The 20722-nt window shown below is 45.2% G+C and overlaps 1 protein-coding gene and 1 long non-coding RNA gene across 3 annotated transcripts in view; one reads left to right on the top strand and one right to left on the bottom strand.

Annotated features, from left to right (window-relative positions):
• The window catches only part of LOC142362575 (uncharacterized), a 35696-nt gene extending 18741 nt beyond the window's left edge, over window positions 1-16955 (bottom strand). Inside the window, exon 1 of one of the 2 annotated variants that reach the window (XR_012765164.1) lies at window positions 16819-16955. This is a non-coding gene — a long non-coding RNA (uncharacterized LOC142362575). Of the gene's footprint in view, window positions 1-8863; window positions 9292-16818 lie in introns of those variants that run through there. The other variant, XR_012765165.1, reaches the window with a different exon arrangement.
• Window positions 16956-17081: 126 nt separating this feature from the next.
• Window positions 17082-20722, top strand: part of BACE2 (beta-secretase 2) — a 50451-nt gene continuing 46810 nt past the window's right edge. The window contains exon 1 of the mRNA XM_075431715.1: window positions 17082-17457. Coding sequence (XP_075287830.1) covers window positions 17146-17457 — 312 coding nt within the window. The 5' untranslated portion in view covers window positions 17082-17145. The remainder of the gene's footprint in view (window positions 17458-20722) is intronic.

Raw genomic sequence — 20722 nt, 5'->3', positions numbered from 1 at the left:
TGGAAATTTACCAAATCACCACGAACCAGCTGAGCCACGGTCATCATCATCTCAGCATTACTGTGCTCTGAAACCATATAAAACCTCAAGGAAAGCATTTAACGCTGATACACATTCTTTCGCACTAGATGCTGTTGTAGGGCATAATTGTTTCATCAAAATGAAGGTTGCCTGAGACATTTTCAACAGGCATTTTCAGACAGAACATGCTGCACCTCAGCTAAGACACAGTTTTGAGTACTACGAACAGGGCCATTCTGCTGCAATGCAGAGCTACTATTTTTTAAATCAGCATTGGCAGTTTACATTAACAACTCTCTGAAAAAATCCCAACAGAACATGCGCAGACAGTGTGTACTTCAGTGCAGGCACAGAGACGGACAATGCAAAAAGTGGCAATATATTCAAAGCTTACATTTTTCCTTAGTCTTCAAAGTTAAAGCCTTGTCCAATTTCTTTGTGCTTACCACAGAGTTTGGGAAGGAGGACAGTCAAAAGTGGGAGAGCAAATGGTTGCAGATTATGCAGAAAAACTGACCCAGATCTGCAGAATTTACCAAAGACCTGAAAGAGTTGGCGATGCAATAGCAAGGCCCCTGTCTACCACCTACGCAATATCATGATAAACAGCGAAGGTGACCTGACTATCAGGAAAAGGGGAATAGTTGACATGCTGAATGTCAGACCTTGAATCCAAAGGAACCTTGAAAAATGGGAAGACTGAGCCAACAGAAACCTCATGGCTTTCAACAAGGAGAAGCACAAAGTTTTGTAGCTGAGATGAAACAACTCCATGCATCTGGACACACTGGGAAGCAACTGAAAATGACTCAGAAGGACTTGGGGTGATGGTAGATACCTGGCTGAGTAAGAGCCAACAGCATACTTGCCCTGTGCATACAGCAAACTTTACACCAGGTCACATTTGGAGGGCCATGGACAACATATCCAAGGAAGTCGCTCTCCCCCTCGGGTCAGCACGGGTGAGACCACACCTGGAATAGACTGCGGCCAGCTGTGGGAACCCAGTCCAACAGGGATCTGGAGAAAGAGAAGAGGCACTGGCAGAGGGCTACCAGATAAATCAGGGTCCATGAACACAGGACCTGCGACGAGAGGTTGAGAGGAGCTGGGCTTTGGTTTTGCAACCAAGTGGTGAAGCGGAGATGTCACAGCAGCTTACAAGAACTTGAAAGACAGTTGCAATGATGACACAGCTAAACCTTTCCCTGCAGTGCCAGACAATAACACCAGGGGGAACACCCACGAGTTACATTTTGTGAGGTTTAGGTCGGACATTAAGAAATATTTCCTCCACAGGAGAGTGTGGCACAGCACTGAAACACACTGCCCAGAGACAGCACGGATTCTCCATCCTCAGAGGTTTACAGGAGGAGTTGGCTAGGCAGAGCCACAGTTGACCCAGTGTCGCGAATATTATGACTGCAAGAGGGAGCCTGATCTCTGTAACATCCAGAAGTCCTTTCCATCTGAAGTATTCCATGGTTCTATGACACTGAAGTGATTGTGTCTCTATGTATGGGGAGACATTCATTCAGGTACATTTCAGGGAAGCAAAATGCCAGGGAAGAGGAGGAGAGAAGACAGAAGAACTCAGTAGTCTCCAAGCTTAGATGGCAACAAGCGCAAGGTTCTCAGGATCATAGTTTGGACTGAAATGACTAAAATCTGCATAAGGATTTAATGGCTTTTGAATATGTCTGTGCAAGAAGACAATGAGGAAAATAGGTATCCATTGCTAACACAACAGAATGCCACATTGTGACTTTTGCCCAGAGAGGTGTGCAGGCACCCTGAAACAAATATTCCCCTGCTATTGGTGGTAGGTGTGAAGCCTGTGCAAATCTCTTCTCTCCCACCCTTTAATCCCAAATTAGCCCAACCAGACTATGCGCCATTTCCTATAATTTGTTGCTAATACAACCCAGCTGTGAGTCTGCATGAACACTCTTTCAGGGCATGGAAGAAACTATATTTCAGAGAGATTTTTCTCCTGGAGACCAATTCTTTCCAGAGCCATTCTGGGAGTGCAGACAGTACAACACCCTGAAGGGCAGGAGACAGAAAAAGCTCCACGTGTTGAGTCCTGCATGCAGATCAGTTTCATAAGTCTACATCCATCTCACAGTTTCAGGCCTGTCTACATCCTTCAGGGGACCACACGACAGATGTTCCCCCGGACACAAATCTGCCTGGTTAAGCATAGCAGCACCCACACATACTGCTCAAGGTCCAAAAGCTCTACAGCTGTGTTCTGCAATCTGACATTCAAACTAAAGAATTCCCCTACATGGGCCGAACTACTTCTGCATCCAGGCTTCTTTCTGAGGTGTCAAGCAGGCAGCAGTAAACTGGCTATCAGAGGTCCTGAACTAGGCCCGCTGTTTTAATAACATATTGAAAGTGGCCACAGACTGGTCTCACCTTCCAGGATAACGAGCATCACGACACCCTACTGAGAAATTTCCTGACCAGCCCTTATTGTTTGACTCCCCCACCTGTCCCTTCCTCCCCCCATCAAAAGCCCAGGGCAGCTCCATACAGTGAAGACCAGGAACCCTCAGGCTTCCCTTACCATAGGCATATCCTTTCCCTTTCTGAGAAGCACCGTCATTCTCCCTGCTCTTTCTATGCCTGTTCCCATAAGCCAGACAGGAAACCAAATGCTCGGTCTAAATCCCTGCAGCTGTGGATCACTGAACTGCACATGGGAGCCAGCCATCCTTCCAGGTCTTTAAAGAGCCCGCGTACTTGATTACAGGTCTCCAAGCCTCACACCTCTGAACCAGAGACATAAGCCCACTCCAGACTTAGCTACAGCTCAGAGCATTTTAAGAGATCTTTATCCTCTCAGGCATGCCTCCACATGAAACAGTTTCTCATCATTCTCTCCCAGCTTTTTCAGTCTGTACATGATGGGGCCTTTCCCCCAGTAATTGTGTCATATAAATCCAGCTCCATCAGCGATTTTCCTATGGAAATACTCCTTTCTCCCTCGCTCCCTCCTATTGCAAAGGCCTACCAAAGGAAATCATCCTTCCACATCTCCCCACCTCTGGTAGGAAAGAGAGGTATTTGCATTCAGTACTGTCAAACCCTGATTGTGACAGCAAATGACAACTCATCTGTCCCCCAAACCAAGAAGATGGATTTTAAAATAATAATATAATAAAAAAAAAAAAAATTAAAAGAATTCATACAACAACCACATTCTGGTTTATGAACATTTCAGGCATAGGCACATGAAATGTTATTTCCTCTAGAGATGTAAAGGTTAGAAAAACGGGTTTTTTCAGTGAAAGGGGAGACTTGCACCAAAAGCATCTCTGCAGGAGCTGTTGCATCAACTACAGAAAGACTCCAGATGAAATCAGGACCCTAAACAATATGGTGAATCCCCAAACCAGAAGTATTTTACTTTGACTTTCACAGTTGGATTCTGCCTCCAGGCTTCCAGGCACCCATGATGCACAGTTTTGTAGTGTTTTTCTTTCTCCTTGTGGCTCATTTAGCACTTCTGAAATCTGTGACCAGCTGTATTTGGCACTTGGGATGAAAATGCATCGGATAAAAAAAGGCCAAGAAACTATCTGCAGCCCAAGGTGTGACATTTAGCTGAGCCTATGAATCTTCTCCAAAGTTTTCCTTTCCCTTCCACAGCTGGATTGCCAAATACAATATTTTTTCAGGCACTAAAAAAATTGCTTGTGAGTTCTTCTATCTTTGATCCCTTTCTAAATAAGTCTTCTTATATTTTTGTCTTTCTGGAAAATATAATCCTAAAATTACCCTAGTTATGAGCTGAAACAGAATAATGGTGAGTCTGGAAATAAAAGGCCCATATCCCTTGTAACTGTTTCCAATACGACACTTGGAGGAGGATTACATAAAGAAACAAACAACAACAAAAACATAAAAACATCAGGGAAGCTCAACACCTTCCAGGGTCGTATAGCCTAGTAAAGAAAACAAGCAATGCTGATCCATGAGAGACAGTATGCTTGGGATTAAGTAGCAAAACACAGAAACTCGTTCTAAGAAGATATTTGAACTATGGAAAAAAACAAGAAGTGAAAGGAGTTAATGAAATCATTCCAAAGGACAAGCAAAGAAAAGCACGATGTAGAAAAAGCAAGGAAGGAGAAAAGTGTACTAAAACAAAAAGATTGAATTGGCAGGCGGTGAGGGAGCTGAGAAGAATAAACAGAACAGCCATAATAAGGATAAGGTAAGAATATTAGACTAACAATAGTAGTCTTCAGAAAAGATGGGGATCATGGGGAACAGCAAAAAGTGAAAAATCAGTCTGATTTTCATGAGCTTTAAGAGACTGCAGAGGGTAGGTAGGGAAACAAAGAAATAGGTATAGATAATATGGCTGATGTTGAGGCACAAAACAAGAGACAGAGGAAAGGGCTTATCCACTGAACCAAAATTAACACTCACAGTGAACTGTGCTTAAAAATATGCATGCCTGTTATGGTAGTGTGGGAGAGAAGGGTCCAGAGCAGAGCACCACTGTTTTTTAAAAAGGTATTTTCTTGGCAGTAACAACAAAAATGACAAAAAACGTTGCTAGAGAGAAAGGAAAGGTGAATAGTGAGAATCAGAGGGGAAGAAAAGAACTTCTGTTTTTGTTATCTTTAAAGTGGTTGTATCTCTCCAAGAGGGAGATAAGGGAGGTAGAAACAGAATTATGGATGAGTATGTGAGCAGACAAGAAAGAAGGAACATACCTGGGTGCTATGAGCATACCAATATCACCAGCCAGGAGCAAAAGTGTTGCTGATAGGGTAAATATAAAGATAACATAGAGACCAAAACCAACACCCTGGGCACATTGCTAAGAGAAGCACCTCAAAACTGCTAAAAACTTGACCAGAGTCAGTCAGTCAGGTTGGAAGAAAGGGGAATTGAAACCCCAGTACCATGATAATGAAGAAGAAATGTGTCAAACACAGCACTGGAGACTTGATTCCTGAACAAAGCAAGGATGTCTGGTACTACAATGACACGGAGTGAGTGCTTTGAAGGGCAAAGTGCTAAAAAGTGGCTCATCCCTTAACGCTTGAGGATTATCATGAAGGTTACTTTTCTTTCTTGCAGAATCTCTTTCTAACTCGGTGTGTTCTTAAGTTTGTGAGTTCCACTTACTTGTGTCTGGGTGGTTTCTCTTCCCAGAAGGGGCAAAGCAGTCATACAGCAGGGTGAAGAAACAAACTCTGAGATGCAGAGAAGTATAGCCCAACCATTTTTCTCTGCTACAATAGGTATACCATCTCTGCCCACTCAAGAAAATTGGTATTTTGACCTTATAGACTTCAGCTGTAGCACAAATAGCTCTAGGGGAGACTTCAAAAACAAGAGAATCGAAGTGTTGAGTGACTACAGCCAAAATAAGTCACAGGGCAAAGATGAGAATAAGATGTAAAGACTCCCCTAGTCTGTTGTCCATGGAATAGGAAGGTGCTTTAGAATGCAATGTTATTGCCTTTACAAAATAAATGTTGATGCCAGCTCATACGCTAGGAAATCATTTTAAGCTTACAAAGAAATATATGGAGAAAGGGGAATCAGAGCTTAGGAAGAGAGGGCACTGATAAACTCTCTATGAGACTGAAGAAAGCATAAGACAAAACCACAGACCAAATGAACTCGAAAGAGTTTAAGTAACATTAGTTATGTTCTTGTACAAGTCTTAGAGGAATAATCCCTGTAGATGAACAAAAATCATAGGTAAAATAATAGTAACCTTGATAGTTTCAGTAGCAAATACCTAAATCTGGTTTTGCTGCAGTTTTAAATAAATAAAGCTTTCCTTATTTTTGTTTTAAGTTGACCTATGGGGCACCTGGACTATGTTCAGCAGTCACTCAGAAGTGGCTGCTCTTTAGTCATCAGTGAATTCCAGAACAGCAATACTTGTAAGAGTCAAAACTATACAGAGGAGACCTTCCGCTATACTCCCACGTTTTCACTGACTCATACCTCCCCAAGGGGAAAAACCTGACAGAATCATTTCAAGGACCTAAGTACAAAGGGAGCTTCCCCCCTGCCCCCACATAAAACTGAAGAATTAATCTTTGGACTACAGGGGTTTGCAAAGAGGGTGTCTGTACATGGACAAACATTGGATTGTCTATACCAGAACTATTTCAAAAGAACATTAATGATACATAGTCAAGCACTAAGTTAAAGTCAGAATTAAAGTTGTCAGTATAGCTTTCTCTCAGGCTCCCTTCCTTTTCACTAATTATTATTTATAGCATTATCACATTCATTTTTTTTCTGCAGGACCTGTTCCTCTTTGAGCTTACAAGGTGGGCAGCAATCACTAAATGGACAGCTATTCAAGATTACCTTTTATCCTCACTGTTCAGTGGGTGCTCCATGAGTGAATTATCACGTCATCCAAATCCTGCCTGTGAGCTTTTCTGTGATGCCCTTATTGTAGTGTACTAGTTCTTCACTAACTGCCATAAATATATTTACATTATAACTTGAAGTGCTTAAACAAAAAGTCATTTAATACTCTATACTACTTAATATCTATGCTCGCACTGTCCTAGCAAAAGTCATCCTGAAGACCAGATTCGCTCTCGATGCAGACAAGAAGTCTGGAAGCACAAACCTAGGCATGGCCAGAGGGTGCCTCCACGTCGCACAGAAAACCTCTCAGGGGTTAGGACCCTCTGAAGTGGACTGTTTTAAATAGGATCTTATATTTGGAACTGTGAGGGAGTGTTGAGCGATTTCACTGGAGATTTTCACAACACAGATACAAAAAAGAGATACTATAATATTCCAACAAGAAGTCAATGACATTTTAAGAGAAGCAGTGTGTTAAAGGGGGTATCTCTCTCTCCCTGATTAGAAAGGCCTGCTCTATGAGACTTCATCTGTCTCAAGCTGATGTGAGGACCCTAGGACCCCATGCAACAGAACCCTTCTTTCCGACTCTTCCCTTCGGTATTCACAGAACCACACAGACCTGGCAACACCAATCTGCAAGGGACAGGTAAGGAGGAAATGGTCTCCATTCATTCTTCTTCCTCCTCACTTCTATTATGTAGAAGAAGCACTGCCTAAAATTTACATTGGAAACTGGGAGTCAGAGGGTGCACGCAGCGGTGTACAAGGGCACTACAATATCACACTGATATGAATAAGAACTTGCACACCCTCAGACTCATGATAAGGCTGGCACATGCACATCACCCATTACCACGGCACTGATGAGAGCATGGATTTCTGTATCACCATATAATGATGCTGCAATGCACCAATTTGGTCTACCCTTTTTTCAGGCAGTCGTCCTGCAATTCTTTTGGAAGAAGAATCATGCAAGATGCAATGTAACTTTTATGTAGTCTTCCTAAAGCCACTCATATACGGAGCTTTTACCTGGGAAGAAAGGAGAGTATGAAGGAGGAAGATAGGTCAGATTGTCCCTCACATCCACATGGAACTACAGCAACGAGTGGAGAGAATGTTCCTCAAAACAGGTAGCGGGATTCTTCACCAAGCAAAGAACAGTACAAGTGTCTCCTTCTGCATATGCTCCACTCTTGGAAAAATCGGTGTTGTAAGTTTAAAACTCTCTCTTTGGCTTGCGTGAGCTGCATTTCCTCAGCAGATTATCCCTGATCTCACTGCCCTTGGCAGCATTAGAGGGGTCACACTTTTACACGGCTGAACTACTTGAACAATTTCTTCAAAGTATGAAATAAAAACATTCTTTCCTTCAAAGCAGCCGTGCATGCTTTCTTCTTTATTCTGTTTGTTCGGTTTTTCTTTTTAAGTCAATAAACACTTTATACCTTGTATTCATTGCAAAAACAAACCCAAATTCTACTCTATTACTAGTATCTGCATTCTGTTTACAGCATCAGCTGCTGAAAATGAAATATTTCACGTGTCTTCAATTCCTTTCTAAGATTTAAGTGCAACCCCTAAATTATTTTCTCCCCAGCAAAAGTTCTAATTGTATTTGGCAGGAATGAATTGGGCAGTGACATTTCTGGTTATCTTCTGCCAAGCCTCAAAGAGCTGCTGTGTCCTCTTCCCCAGCTCTCAGGAGAGAACCAGTACAGTAAACTCCATCTTCTTAGGTACTACGTGTAGCAGCAGCAGACGCACTTGCAAAGGTCACCTAGCAGAAGGCGTTCCTGCCAACTTTCCTTCAAATCTAAATGGTTATTATGACCTATTTAAAGCAGACTCTGCTTATACACGGTGGAGTGAACCGAAACTGCATGTTATAGCTCTCTTTTGTTATAAATGGATAAGATTTACCCAGGTGTTAACAGGGTATAGGAGATGGATAAGGGTATTGCTAATATAAGGTAACCAAAAACTTGCTCAGTCCTTTTATATGGTCAAGATATGGCACTTCAGACTATATGAGACCCTAGAAAGATGAAACAGCCATTCTTGAATGCTTTTTCTCTTTGAAACATTTATTCTCATACAAGTCTAATAAGGAGATTACCTGCAACACTGAGTTAACGTCTACTTCTTATTTTTTTGTTTCCTAGACAGACTAAAAGGATTATCAGTACTATATCCTGAAATTCATATTCAAAAGCAATAGCAGCAGAACCTTTGCCATGGAGACCAGGGTACCATGAAGGTTTTTTTGTGTGGTTCTTCAGAAGGTATTAAAATGCAGTCAATAAACTCATCCAGCAGACAGAGACTATGAAGGAAAAAGCAATTACATGCCTGTAAGAATCCAGAAGGTCTAGTTCCTCTCAAAAACAGACCGAACAAATTCCTGTATGGGAAATCTTAATTAGTTAACAAACTCTTCATCTGAGGCATACTGGACTCATGCACTCACCTCCTCTTTGGTAAGAAGTGTTTTAAAGTTACCATGGGCTCTTCTGCTCTGTGCCGGTAGCCTGTTCCTGTCATTCCAACATATTTACCCTTTTTTCTTCTCCGGCTCATGCCACTGTGCAGGTCCATTTCTCTTTGTGCTGTCACTGCTCTTCTGTTCTCACTCCTGTGCTTGCGAGGCCAAGTCCTGCTCCATTTCAGTGTGGAAACTGTTTGGTCCTCCTGCAGTCTCCTCAGCGGTCTGTTGCCACTTCTACCATCTCTGTCCCTGTATCTAGCACTGCAGTGCCCAAGTGCGGTAACTCCAGATAAAGTCTTACCGAGTCCCATGTCAGGACCAAACAGCCCTCTCCAGCCTGAAGGTGAAGACCAACAAAGAGGTGGAATGTCTTTGGCGTGAAAGGGGTCCTTGGAAAAAATTAGCTGCTAGGTGGGTTGCCACTGAGCACATGTAAACTGATTTTTCATAGGACAATAACTATTACTATGCTCAGATTTGTTTTTATGAAAACAATAGAAGAGATATACCTCATAGATAGGCAACTCTCCTTTGAGCGTTTTTTTTCTAGCACCTGGACATTCCAGACTTGCTTCTCACACAGATATACACACAAATGGACTGATTTTTTCTTAAGCTGCAGAACGATATGCTTGTCTCCAGTCTGTTTCTCAGAAAGGCCAGGAACAAACTTGTAGAAAGTAGGATGAGTCTCTGGGAGACCTGCAGTCCAAAGAACTTCAGCCGCTGAGTTTAGCAAAGTTATAAACTTCTCTAGTTTGCTGTTCTGGGCACTATCAACCAGAAGTCATGCAACCAGCTCCAAGTAGTAGATTTCTGATGTCCAACATAAGAAATAGTATAAACTATTAAGAAGGAAAGAAAAATTGAAGAAAAATGGCTAGATCTTGCCCTTACAAGCAGAAAATCAATCTAGCTTACTTCAGTGGGCTCTGCAATTACAAATGAGGGAAGAATCACCTGAAGTTTTTTAAGCTCTATTTTCAGACTTCTGCCTCTTTTGGCTAGCTGCCTGCAAAAGTCTGCGTCTCTGAAACAGCCTCCCTGATGCATTGTTTCCTGAAAACAAAGAATACCAAAAGGCAAGCATAATTATTCTCATTGTTGGATAGTTGAAACAAACGGTAGGAGACATAAATTATGAGAAGACCTATAAGCCTGCATCTGATGAGGATTAATGAGCTATTGTAAAGACAGAGAAAAATTGAAGTGCAAAGGTATGTAACATTTTATACATTAATAATGTAATCAAACTTTCTAAGATCACAGACCTTTCTCATTTTTTTAGTAAGGGATCAGAATGGTTTGCCTTAGGACATATCTTATGTGGACCATTTCATCTACTGTCATTACCAGGCAGCTGTAGGATAACAGTCCTTTTACTAATTGACTTATTTAACCTTAAAGCACCATTTTTTAGTTCTATCCTGCAAAAGTCCAACATTCACAGCTGAAAGCAGTTCATTATCAGTTTTTTAAAGCATGTGTGAGTTTTAAGTAGCATTTGGGGCTTATCATTAGCACAAACACTCAAAAGGCTAAATATACCCTGGTACATCATGAACTACCATTACAGTTGCCACTGGAGTTCATTCTGTAAAACACGATTCCATTTCACCTTTCTCTAGCCTCAATAAAGCATTGCAGGCGTCTCCAGAGGCCCAGAAGTATGACAACAAGACCTTATTTTACAAAGCTGATAGCTGCAAACCTCTCTTAGATGCATTGGGTTTCCCCCACGGCTTACATGCCAGGAATATTTCAGTGCTTCTGGATTACTTCAGTAGTAACATATTCATTTTTCATGCACATGTTTATGTGCATGAGCAGAAAAACTTCAATCTTTCCAAGAATTTTAGAAAAACAGAGCTCGAGTTTGGGGGGTTTTTACAATTAGAAAGAAATGGGATACAGAATAGGTTATTTAGATCAAGGTCATTGGAACCAGTGTATTAATTTTGTTTCCAGTTGGATGAAGTCTTGACCCACATCCCTGCTACTATTTTGGACCAAAAAAAGGCAACATTTATGAACAAAGTACCATTTCAAGACTAAAAAGCCAAAAATAAAAAATAAAGAGGTCATTGTCAGACTGCAAATAATCATTTATCAAAACAAAAAGGTTTTTTAAAAAGTCTTCCATTAATCCTACTAATTACATGTACCTAGGTTGTCATTCCAAATTCTCCTTCATCCAAGTGTCATTCAGACACTTGGTCTGAAGCTTGTGGTTCACACTCAGCTGTCAGCATTTCAGATTTTATTTACTATAGCAGTATATCTAAACTAGAATCCAGAAATTTACAGGTCCAGGAGGAGAGTAAAGGAAGGAAGGAAGCTCTGTGTCCAGCTGGCAGTCACTGAGTTGAGGAACCCCAGTTAAGGAAACAGCAGATCTTTATGGCAAAACATACCTGCTGCATCGAGTCTTCAGAGGCTCTGACATGGTCAGCATCAGGGTGATAACAAAAGCTGGACCAAAAAAAAACCCAGGCTGCACGAAGTAATTTAGTCTTTTATTTCTTGAACCCAACAGACTTAAGTGGTTATGCAGACTACCACAAAGAAAACAAAGACAGCCAGCAACTTCCCAACTTCAGGTTGGCTGTTCTGACAATGCAGTCTATCACAAAAATCCTCAGTCTCTCCAAGAATGGGCATAAATATAGACCCACAGCTCTATTAAATGATGAACTTCTTTAAAAAACATTCCTGATTGCAGCTTTTAAGTGGTGTGCAGCCAGAAACATGCTTGCAATCTCCTGGTTGAACATCTGGCACACAGGCGGATTGAAACAAAACTACGCCATGTGACTTGTGCCTAGATTTCCAGGAGGACTTTCTATCCCATGTTCTCCACTTCCCAGTAAACACTGTGGAAGTCTGAGCACTTCTGAAAAGTCTTGACCAAGCTGACTAGTTTCCTAACATTCCACTAACAAGCAATTCCTACTACTCTTACTATTAACAATAAATGAATCGTCTACCGGTGCTGGGCAAGTGGATTGCAGCTCCCCACGTTTATGAAAGTATCTGAGTAATCTCAGCAGTATGTGCCAACTTTCAATGTGTTGTTTTTAAAGTGCTGCTGTAGTTCACTGCATGTTTAATTTTTCATAGTTTATAAATTTATAACCATTACTGTTTGTGGTGTAGGAAGGTCTGGAATCAGAAGGTCGATACCGGATTGTTTTAAGGTCTAACCCACAAATTATTTCTTCCACGGTGCCAACTAGAGAACAGAGTTGAGGAAGCTTGCAGAGCTTTCTGAGGAGAAATAGCACTTTTCTGAGAGTGGTCAATGCGTTCGTCAAGAATTCTCCAGGCTGCCTCGGACGTGGGGCGGAAGCTCAGATGGACACTCTCCCAGATAGCAATGAGCTACACCAGGCCCACTGCTAGCAAGATGCAAACCAAAGGTGGTAAAAAACAAGCAAACCAAACACAATACCAAACGTATTGATGGTACCATAGCATGAGGATGTCCGTGACCCTAATCTTGACCTCTTCTCTGTGCTGCTCTTTGAGCCTACAAGGCCTGAGCAAGCCTTACTTTGAGCCACCTGGACCTGCAGCCGTGTTTCTGCCTCCCCTTCCTTTGCTCCTACTCCTTTCCACCAAGCAGAGATGGTGGCTTCTGCTTGGCCCCTGTGCTCTACCACTGGCACACGCCGAAAACAAGACATATTTTCACTTTTCTTCCCTTTGGTTGGTGACACATCACTTTATCAGAGAAAAAGGGATGAGACGGGACAGAGGAGAGGGTGTGGGGTATGTGGGTTTGAGGACCCAGGGATTTCGGGACATGGAGAGTTCTGTGGGGAAAAGGGCCTAAGCTCCAAATAGAGAGAAGCTCCCATTCTGTGAAATCTTGCTGGGGTGGAGGACCTTGCTCCAGGACGAAGATGCAAAATAGGGAGCTCAGCACCCAACTGAGTGACAGCCTCTATCACAAAAAAAAAAGTCTTGGGATGACTTTTTAGATCAGCTCAGCCAGGCTCTACCAGTGATGACATGCCTTCAGCAGCAGCTAAGGTTGCTGTTTTGCTTGTTTTTTAATGGAAGTTTGACAGAAGACATCTGGATCTTCAACATCTCACATGTTCAGCTGTAGCCAAAGGGATATATCATCATTCAGAAAACTAACTGCACAGAGCGATCGAAGAAGATGCCCCTACCGAGGTTCTCTACCCACAGTAAAGAGATGAAGGCTGCTAAACATCTGCACTTACATCCCCAACCACATATTCTCCAGCCACAAGATACATTTCGGATGAGCTCTGTACGCTGAGTCCTGAGTGCCCATATGCTCAGTCCTTAAAAAAGCCCCAGAACTGTCCCTGCCCTCAGGCACAGGAGGTGTTACTAAAGCCCCAGTAATAGCTGGAATAGCTCTCTTGAGGGGCACATCTCTTGTCCCACAAGGCAGCCAATTTGTTTGTTGCCTTCGAAGATGTACTGCCTTGGCAGGGACGCAGCCGAGCCAAATCTTGTGGTCTCTGTTGCCGTGCCACTTGACTGTTTACTGCTCTGTCATTTACCAGCAACATCTCACTGGATTAGGCCCAAAACATGAAAAAGCTGATTGCAAGATGAACACAGAAAGAGAGAAGACCATTTCCCAGTCAGGTCCAGGAAGAACGAAATTTCCTCTCTCCTAAGGCTACCACTTTCTGCAGATTAACCATTTGTACACTGCAGGTCCAGCTGGGTTTCTTTCAGTACCAGCGTGCAATTAGCAATGAAGAGCAATCAGTCTTCTTAAAACTGAAGTATTGATTATGCTAACAGTAGGAACGCAGAAAGTAGACAAAGCAATTTTAGAATAATAATCTCAATTTTGTGTCCATCTGCCCTTGTCATCGCATAACGATAGCACAGGCCAGCCTGACTTCTTCAGATGCACAGGAGAGAACCGCTGAGGTCTAAGCAGTCCCCTAACAGCTTCCTCTTTTGGAAGGAGAGGATCTCTTTTTAGCCATACAGAGTTCCTCTGTTTGGATCAGCTTCAGCACTTCCTCTGCATCTTCAGCCACCTTCTCCGTTCCTGCTTGTTTTCTGAACAGTCCCGATTTAACCTTTCTGTACAGCAGCTGTCCTTCTGACTTAGTTAATGTGCCTTGTCCATAACACAGAGCAGTTGCATTTTTATGGTGCGCTATATTCTGTAAATACTGGTGGAAGGTTATAGAGACACATGTTAATTCACTGTCAAGTGGCTCAAGGTTTAAAGCACCACAACACACCAAATTTAATTAATGCAGAGTTGGATCAAAGTCAAGATACATCTGCAAATTTATGTGTGGACAAATGACTTTTTTTAAAAGACCTAATCACAGGGGCTGATATTTAAAGATTTTTTTTATTATTATTTACTCAAAGAATATATATTTGGGATAACAAAAATACAGAAAACAAGATTCTCCAAATATTCTAGAAAACAAGGAGTACAGACACACTTGTGTCTATTTCGAGCATTTCATCTATTTTCTGTATGTGATACACAAAAAAATAAATGTGCATATTGACTGCAGTGGCATGCATTGCATACAGATGACTTCCCCTCTGAGGAACATTTTGGATACAGTTACATTCAGCTCTCTGGAAGGACTTCATAATGTCTTCTTTCAACAGCAGTTGTTTACACTGCTCTTTTAAGGCCCATTCCTGCCTTTGTTCATAAATGCATCGAGACTACTCATCTGCACATGGCACAGTCTAAGCCTTATCAGATACTAGGTAAATAAAGGAGCAGATGAAGCAAGGCAGAAACCTCACAACATGCTACTGCATGAACACGAGCCCTGCTGTCATGCTGTGATGGGAGGAAGGGAAGGTTATGCATACACCGCTTCATATGCAGCAGCTGTCTGATACACATTTACTACAAGACTGGTCTAGGTCTGTGGAAAACAGGACAAGAACTTTTAACAAACAGTGTGAAAAAAGATGAAGTTTTCTCTTGAACACTTGAAGGCTATGCTATATCTTCTATACTTCGAAAACTATACACTTCTGGCTGGGATTGCTTTGCCCAGAAGTATGGTAACGTATCTTAGCAACAGTGGCAAGGGGGAAGACTTACTGTACTGTAAAAGAATTAAAACAAAATGTATATAGCTGCTGACTGTTATAAATACATCCCCACCACTCTGAGGAGGTGTTCAATTATACTCCCAATTATTTTTCACATTTCCTTTTTCAAAGGGGTGGGGGCATTTCTCCCGTTTTCAGCTCACCCATGAAGAGCCCTAAGCATTTTAATTCCCCTTCAGCTCCAGCTCTGACTAGACAGGCCTTACAGCATAACCTGTCACTATCCCAGCTACATTAGAAAAAGCCATTACCGCAGCGCCCTGGAGATCACCTCTCTGTGAGCCACGCTGCCACTCCCTCAGGTGTTCAGCTGCCTTCAGCCTAGGGCAGCGTTTTCCAGCTCTGCCTAGAGCAGGTGAAACTAGACATATGGGGACTGCGGTATTTCATCACATTCCTACCTGTCAGGCAAACAGAAAGCTTCCTGCAGCAGGGGAAGTTTGCACAGTTTCCCCTTTTCCAAAGACACGTAGTTTTTTCCCCCAAGTGAAATAACCTCCTGAGCGCAAGCTTCATGCACGCCCACCACCCAACTCCCCAGCCAGGCCGAGCCCCTCGCAGGCTTCCCACCTCCCCAGCTGCGGCAAAGCCAGGTTCAGAGCGCTACAGTACCTTCCTTCTTCCCAGTGGGCAGCAGGGACGGGGACCTATCCCACCTCCTCCTCCTCCTGTGGACGCGGGAGAAGGCGCTGAACTGATCAAATGGAGCAGCTACAAAGAGAGAGCAAGGGCTCCTCCAGATTTCGAGTGACAGAGCGCCGGAGTACTGAAAATGTCAGTGGAAAAAAAGTGAAAACGCCTTTCTTTCTTCAGCAAGGGCAGGTAGGCTCCAGTTTCTCTTTAAGGACTGTCCACTGCAAGTAGCTCTGGCAATGGATATGAGTAACAGCCTCGGCTGAGACCTCTTCCAGCAAACAGTTTGCTCAGCCGTTCTGGGAGTGAACACTACTACTGCCTCCCTCCTAGAGAAACTTCATTTAATACCTGTGAAACATCTGGAAATCTTGCAGATGACTATTCCCTCTCGAGCAAGGGAGAGAGCCTTTGCTGTTTACTACGGCGGGGGAGGGATCTCGGTCCAGGCAGCTTGGAGCAGGTTTACACACCAGGATAGACCAGGTGGTTGCTTAGGACAGCAAATTGGTCAGGGCATCCTGAGAGCACGCGTGACTTAGGCTGGATATTTTTCACTTTACCCACTACAGAGGTTGGGGGGGGCGAGGGGTCAGGAAAAACAAACACAAAGTGACTGTGCTTGGACTCGCCCAGTGTTATTTTTCAAGGCTCCATCTAACGATCTATCTGGCACTGTCATTACTCCAGAGGTGCAGAGACTAATTCCACCCTAAGTGTTCCCATCTTTCCAAAGGCCTCACTCGACTGCTGTTATCAATTCCGTGCATGATGAAGACATTTAAAGCCTCGCAGGCTTTCCAACCAGCGGTCGTCTCTCACACCTCGCTCTTCTTAGCACCGCGGATGAATTTCCACATGCGCAAACGTGCACCCGCTCCTCGCATGCCACACACCACCCGCATCGCCACGGACACCCGTGCAGGAGACCCACCCGCATCCCCGAGCGGCGCCGCGCTCCCACCTCCTCCTCTTCATCATCATCACCATCATCACCATCCTCCTCCACTCCCTGCCCGGCCACAGCCTCCGGTCCCGCGGGGTCCTGAGCCGGGCAGAGCCCCAGGGAGGCTGCCGGATCCCGGCCCCCCACCCCGCAGCGAGGGTCGAGCCGACGCCGCCCCGGGAGAGGACGGGAGCCCCCCGGTGCGGAGCCCGCCCCGCTCCCCCGCGCTCCCTTTAAGGCTTTCGGAAACTTTTCTCCCCACCGTGCCATCGCGCTCCGTTAGCCGGGCTGCGGGCCGGGCCGAGCCGAGCTGGGAAGTTTCTCCCGCGGGCGCCGGGCAGGAGCAACTTCACCGCACGGCCCCCGGGCAGCCAGGCCCCGGCCGCTCCGGCTGCCCGGGGGCCATGCGGGAGAAACGGGAGGAGCTCGGTTTGGGGGAGGGGGAGATGAAGCCGGGGCGTGGGGAAGCCGCTCCCTTCCTCCTCCTCCTCCTCCCCCCCGCCCCGGCTGCTCCCGTCTGGCAGCCAGGCAGCCGCTGCCTCCGGCCGGAGCCGCCGCGGTTGGGAAGCGGCCCCGGGCCCCCGCCGGGATGGGGACGCCGCCGGCGGCTCCCGGTCTCCTGCTCCTCCTGGCCGGCACCACGGGGCTCTGCCGGGCTTTCTTCTCCCTCCCGCTCCGCGTGTCCCGCCCGGCCGGCCCCGGCGGGTCGCCGCCCGCCCCGGTGGTGGTGCGGCCGGGGAGCGGCGGCCGGCAGCAGGAGCCCCTCGGCGGCGCGGACGGCTTGGCCTTGGCCTCGGATCCCGGGGGGGCCCTCAACTTTTTAGCCATGGTGGACAACCTTCAGGGGGACTCCGGCCGCGGCTACTACCTGGAGATGCTGATCGGGACCCCGCCGCAGGCGGTAGGAGCGGGACGGGGGCCGCGGGCTTGGCGGGCGGGGAGAGGGGACACGACGCAAACTTCTCCCCGGTGTGCGGGAGCCTGCAGCCTCCCCCAGCTCAAAAGCAACTTTCTCCCGGTGCTCGGTGCCGGCGCCTCCCCAGACCCCCGACCCCCGCAAGCCGGTGCGGGGCAGCGGCGGCAGCAGCGAGTTCTCGGGGGGGGGCGGGGGGCAGCTGAGCCGGTGCCCGGTTTCAGGCTATCTCACGGCGCTTTGGTTCGAAGCGACTTGTTCCGTCGGTCGAAACGGCTGGGCTTTGGAGTCGCGGGGCGCTTCATCTTCTTGTTTTATTTTGAGTTCTTTTATTTTTTTTCTTTAAGCTGCTTCGTGTTGTGGTTGGGCGCTTGGATAGGTCCTCCCGGTGCCCCCGGGAGAATCCTGCGAAATCCCCCTGCTAAACTAAAGTGACGGCCAGGCAAAACCACCCCCTTCCCCCGGGAACTCGCGTGTTACTCATTAACAACCCAAAGAACGCGTGCGTTACGAATAGTGTTTCCAAACAGCCCGTGTTCCCTCCAGTCTCCCCCGCCTGCCTTCGCCGGCATTGCTGAAGTTTTTCTGCGATGTGGTTCCTCTCTCATCCGTGTCATGAGATCCCCGGAGGAGCGGCGCTGGGCTGCTGGTGGGGTGACTGGTCAGCTGAGTGGGGATTAGTTTCCTGAAGGCCCTCGGGGCTTTCCCGCAGAACTTCGTGCTCGCTTCGGAGTTCAGGTCCTCGGGTTCCCAGTGCACACAAAAAAATTCCTTATTCTGGTTTAGCTCCTCTCTGTAATAAAAAGCCAATGAATGCCGAAACACCGACAGGGATTGTTCAGCCCTTGTAACGTTTTGGGACTTCTGCGAGCCGTTTCTTCTTTACATCTCGAATGTAAACTCTGATTGAAATGTCTGGTGGTCGGATCAATACGCGTACTGAAAAAGGGTGGCATTGTTTTGTGATCGATAAATGGAGTTTAAAAAACAAACAAGAAAAGCTAACTAGGTCTGATGTATCAAGGTGTGGCGCAATAGCCACCCAGGCTGTGAAATCATGTTTCCGCTGCGTCGCGTATTTGACTGGTTCCGTTCGTGTGGCGTTGTGTGTGCTTCATTACTCCAGGGAATATTTGATATTGGTTTCTGCCAGAATCAAGATACCAGATTTGATTGGACTAATAATCCAATTCAGCATGTCTTAAAGGAAAAAAAAAAAAAAAGGTAGAAAAAGTGGCTATCAAGCATATCATCCCCTTGCATTCCTAGGGGGATTCTGAAATTGGAAGAAATGAAGAAGGAAAAATACGACAGGCTTTTGATAATGTGACTGGAGGTCTAAGGGGGAGAAACAGGCTGCCCCCGCTGCACCTGGAGGCTTCACATGTAGATGTGGCTCACAGGGACGTGGTGTAGTGGTAGATTTGGCAGTGTTAGGTTAATGGCTGGACCTGGCCATCTTAAAGGTCTTTTCTGACCTAAAAGGTTTTACGATTCTATGATTCACTTAACAGCTAGTATTACTTGTATTACATGTGACGTAAGGTTTCAGATAAACTTGCCTCAGTGGTTTTCTTCCATCTGAAAAAAAAGCTCTGAATCTGGTTGCAACTTTTACTATTTTGAACTAGTTCTGAGTTCTTGCAAAGTTACTTATTTAAAAGACCGCCACTGTTGTTTAGCACATGTGAAGTTTTATTCACGAGTAGGCCCACCGATGTTGTAAGCAAGGTTATAAATGCGCTTGTGTTTCCAAAACCAGATCTTGGCGTGTAGTGACTCAGTAGAGTGCAGTTAAAATTTATTCTCTACTTTTGATGGAGATGAATTTGTTATCTCGTTCTCTGCCTGAAACTGGAATACTTAAAGATCACAAATGTACTTGTTGTTTTTCTGCTTTGCGATGAATAGTGTAAAGCTGCAAAGCCGCTACAGGCTGGCGCTACTTGAATCCTTCACAGTGCTGATACTGAAGGCGAGTATCTTGACGCTGCCAAGTGCTGGAATCGTGTTAAGCTCCTTGGACAAGTGGTTGCTGGAGTCAGAATGGGCCATGATCAGGTGGAAAAGGAGAGATGTCTCTTGCTGATTTAAATGCTCCTCCCAACCCGGCTTTGCCATGTGTTAGAAGCTGCAGTGGGCGTTAGGAGGCTTGGACGCCTTCCTTTACTCTTGCACCCCTCTGGCATGGGATGACTTTCCCTCAGGCTGACTCCCTTCCTCGCCCAGGCCTCTCCCAGGACTGCTGAGCCCATGCAGCGGGTGACGCCGGCCTGACGTTTTGCCAAGGAGGAAGAAGGATACTGGCAATGAAGAGGAGCTGCAGAGCAGCACAGGTTCTCTTCCGCGCTGTTGGAGCAGAAAGGTGGATGGCAGAGCTGCTGCTGCAGGCGGTGTCACGGAGAGGGGATGGGTACGTGCAAGCCAGGCAGTAGTGGACCAAGACCGAAGAGCAGATTGTGAGAAGAGGCACAAGACTTCATGTTGCAGTTGTGATAGTGTTGGTGCCTATGGTAACTTTGAACGTGTGTGCGTTAAGTGTTGAAAGCTACTGTGCCAGTGTGGGGAACGAGCATTTGGGAAAGACTTCAGCACTACTGAGCTTGCTTTACTGCTCAGTTGCATTTTTAGAAATTTTCCTTTTTTAATTTCTGTTCTTGGAAGGAAGCTACTACGAAAGAATTTCGTTTTTCAGGTCATTTAAGGCACACTGTTTGGCTTTCGTTCCAATTCTGATTTGTCATATAGCAGATAAACGCAGCACAGAACCGAGCTTCACAATGGCAGTTCTGAAATACTTGTTCTGACGATACAAAAATAGAGCAGCTGTGTGAATTCAAATTTATTTTATTTTCAAGAGAGGAAACTTCAGTGCAGTCAATCCAGTTTTGCAAAGTGTTTGCAGCCAAAGTGTTTCTGATCATTTCCAGTTTTATAATACAGTATCCTTCCTAATCGTATCGGATCTCCAGGCTAGCTACCAGGTTGGTGTCAGCTGTCATTACCCCCCTTAATTCACATTCATTCACTTGCAGATCTACTTAAGAATTATGTGAAAGGTGAAAAAGCAGGTCTGTTGTATTGAAGAGTGTGATATATTTGTCTCTCATTTCATGGGTGTATTATTATGTGTCCTACCTCTGACGGATTATGTGCTTTACACCTGTCTGTGTAGGTGCCCTTCTTCCAATTCCAGATTTAAATAAGAGGTGGCAAGAGCCCAATATGAATTGTGTGCCCTGTTCTTACTTCT

This window comes from Opisthocomus hoazin, chromosome 1 (genome assembly GCF_030867145.1).
Source record: "Opisthocomus hoazin isolate bOpiHoa1 chromosome 1, bOpiHoa1.hap1, whole genome shotgun sequence".
In the NCBI taxonomy this organism is placed as follows: domain Eukaryota; kingdom Metazoa; phylum Chordata; class Aves; order Opisthocomiformes; family Opisthocomidae; genus Opisthocomus; species Opisthocomus hoazin.
The sequence above is the reverse complement of the archived record's forward strand: the minus strand, read 5'-3'. Positions and strand labels throughout refer to the sequence as shown.